At 44.9% G+C, this 1,624-nt stretch overlaps 1 protein-coding gene across 1 annotated transcript; it reads left to right on the top strand.

The window, feature by feature from the left end:
- The first annotated feature begins 373 nt into the window (after positions 1–373).
- Positions 374–1,294, top strand: LOC135974611 (olfactory receptor 14A16-like). The gene has a single exon (XM_065563030.1). It carries the CDS (start codon positions 374–376, stop codon positions 1,292–1,294), a length of 921 nt encoding a protein of 306 aa, XP_065419102.1.
- Positions 1,295–1,624: the final 330 nt, after the last annotated feature.

Consider the following 1,624-nt stretch of genomic DNA (forward strand, 5'->3'; position numbering starts at 1 on the left):
GCAAAATCTGGCCAGAAAGACACCCAATTCCTCTCGGAAAACTGAGGATAGCAACATTTATACACCGTTATCCAGAGTTCACCAACCTCTGGGTAACAGAGGTATACAAATTTCTCAAAAGCAATTGTTCCAATTTCTCCACTTTATAACCCTGGTTTAAATTATGAGTAACCGCTGTGGAGTCCATTGAGCTGATTCTATTTTCTCTCACCCCAGTGTAAAACAGGAGTAACTCCATTGGAGTCAGTGGAACTGTTTTCTCCATCCTCATTCCCATATTACACCAATCTTCACAAGCTAAGTGTCTGACTCAAGGAAATTAAGGTGGTTTTCCCTCTCTCTGCAACCATCACATGATGTCCTGAGAAAGAAAATGTCCAACCGAACCACCCTGACCGAGTTCCTTCTCCTCGGATTCTCTGATGTTCGGGAGCTGCAGATTTTGCACTTTGTGGTGTTTCTTGTGATTTACCTGGTAGCCCTGGTGGGGAATCTTCTTATCTTCATGGCCATAGCCTTTGACCACCACCTTCACACCGCCATGTACTTCTTCCTAATGAATCTGTCCATCCTAGACGTTGGCTCCATTTCTGTCACCGTCCCCAAATCCATGGCAAACTCCCTCATGAACACGAAGTCCATTTCCTATGCTGGATGTGTTGCCCAAGTCTTTTTTCTCTTCTTCTTGATGGCAGCGGATTTTTCCATTCTCACCGTCATGGCATACGACCGATATGTCGCCATCTGCCAACCACTGCACTATGACACAATGATGAACAGCAAAGCTTGTGTCCAAATGGCAGCTAGTGCCTGGATCAGTGGTATTCTCTACTCTGTACTACACACCGGGAACACGTTTGCATTAACCTTCCGTGGAGGCAACATGGTGGATCAGTTCTTCTGTGAGATCCCCCAGCTACTCAAGCTCTCCTGCTCTGACTCATATCTGAGTGAAATTGGGGTTCTTACATTCAGTGCGTGTTTACTCTTAGGCTGCTTTCTTTATATCATTGTGTCATATGTTCAGATCTTCAAATCAGTGCTCAGAATCCCCTCTGAGCAGGGCCGGCATAAAGCCTTCTCCACCTGCCTCCCTCACCTCACTGTGGTCTCCTTGGTTGTTTTCACTGGGCCCTTTGCCTACCTAAAACCCACCTCCAGCTCCCCATCTGCTCTGGATCTTGCGGTGGCAGTTCTCTATTCCGTATTGCCACAAATCATGAATCCAATTGTCTACAGCCTGAGGAACAAGGAGATGAAAGCTGCCCTGAAGAGACTGATTAGGTGTAGGTAATTCACCAAGAATTATTTTTTATGTCTTTATCTAATTAAAGTTTGCTCACATAGTATTTGTTTATTCATGTCAGTTATTTCCATGACGACACAACTTGCACACAAACAGGTCTGATTCTGATCTCAGTTGCACCAATGCAAATCCAGATTAACTCCGTTGATGTCACTGCCGCTGCAGTGACTTACACCAGGAGAAAATCTGGTAAAGTTGTGGAGGTAAATGGATGTAAATTGTGTGCACAAGAGGAATCAGATTTTCATTCTGTGCCAAAACAATATCCGTTACACTGCTTGGCCACATGCACCCATTCCATGGGCACTGAAAACAATG

This window comes from Chrysemys picta, chromosome 12, assembly GCF_011386835.1.
Source record: "Chrysemys picta bellii isolate R12L10 chromosome 12, ASM1138683v2, whole genome shotgun sequence".
Classification (NCBI taxonomy): domain Eukaryota; kingdom Metazoa; phylum Chordata; order Testudines; family Emydidae; genus Chrysemys; species Chrysemys picta.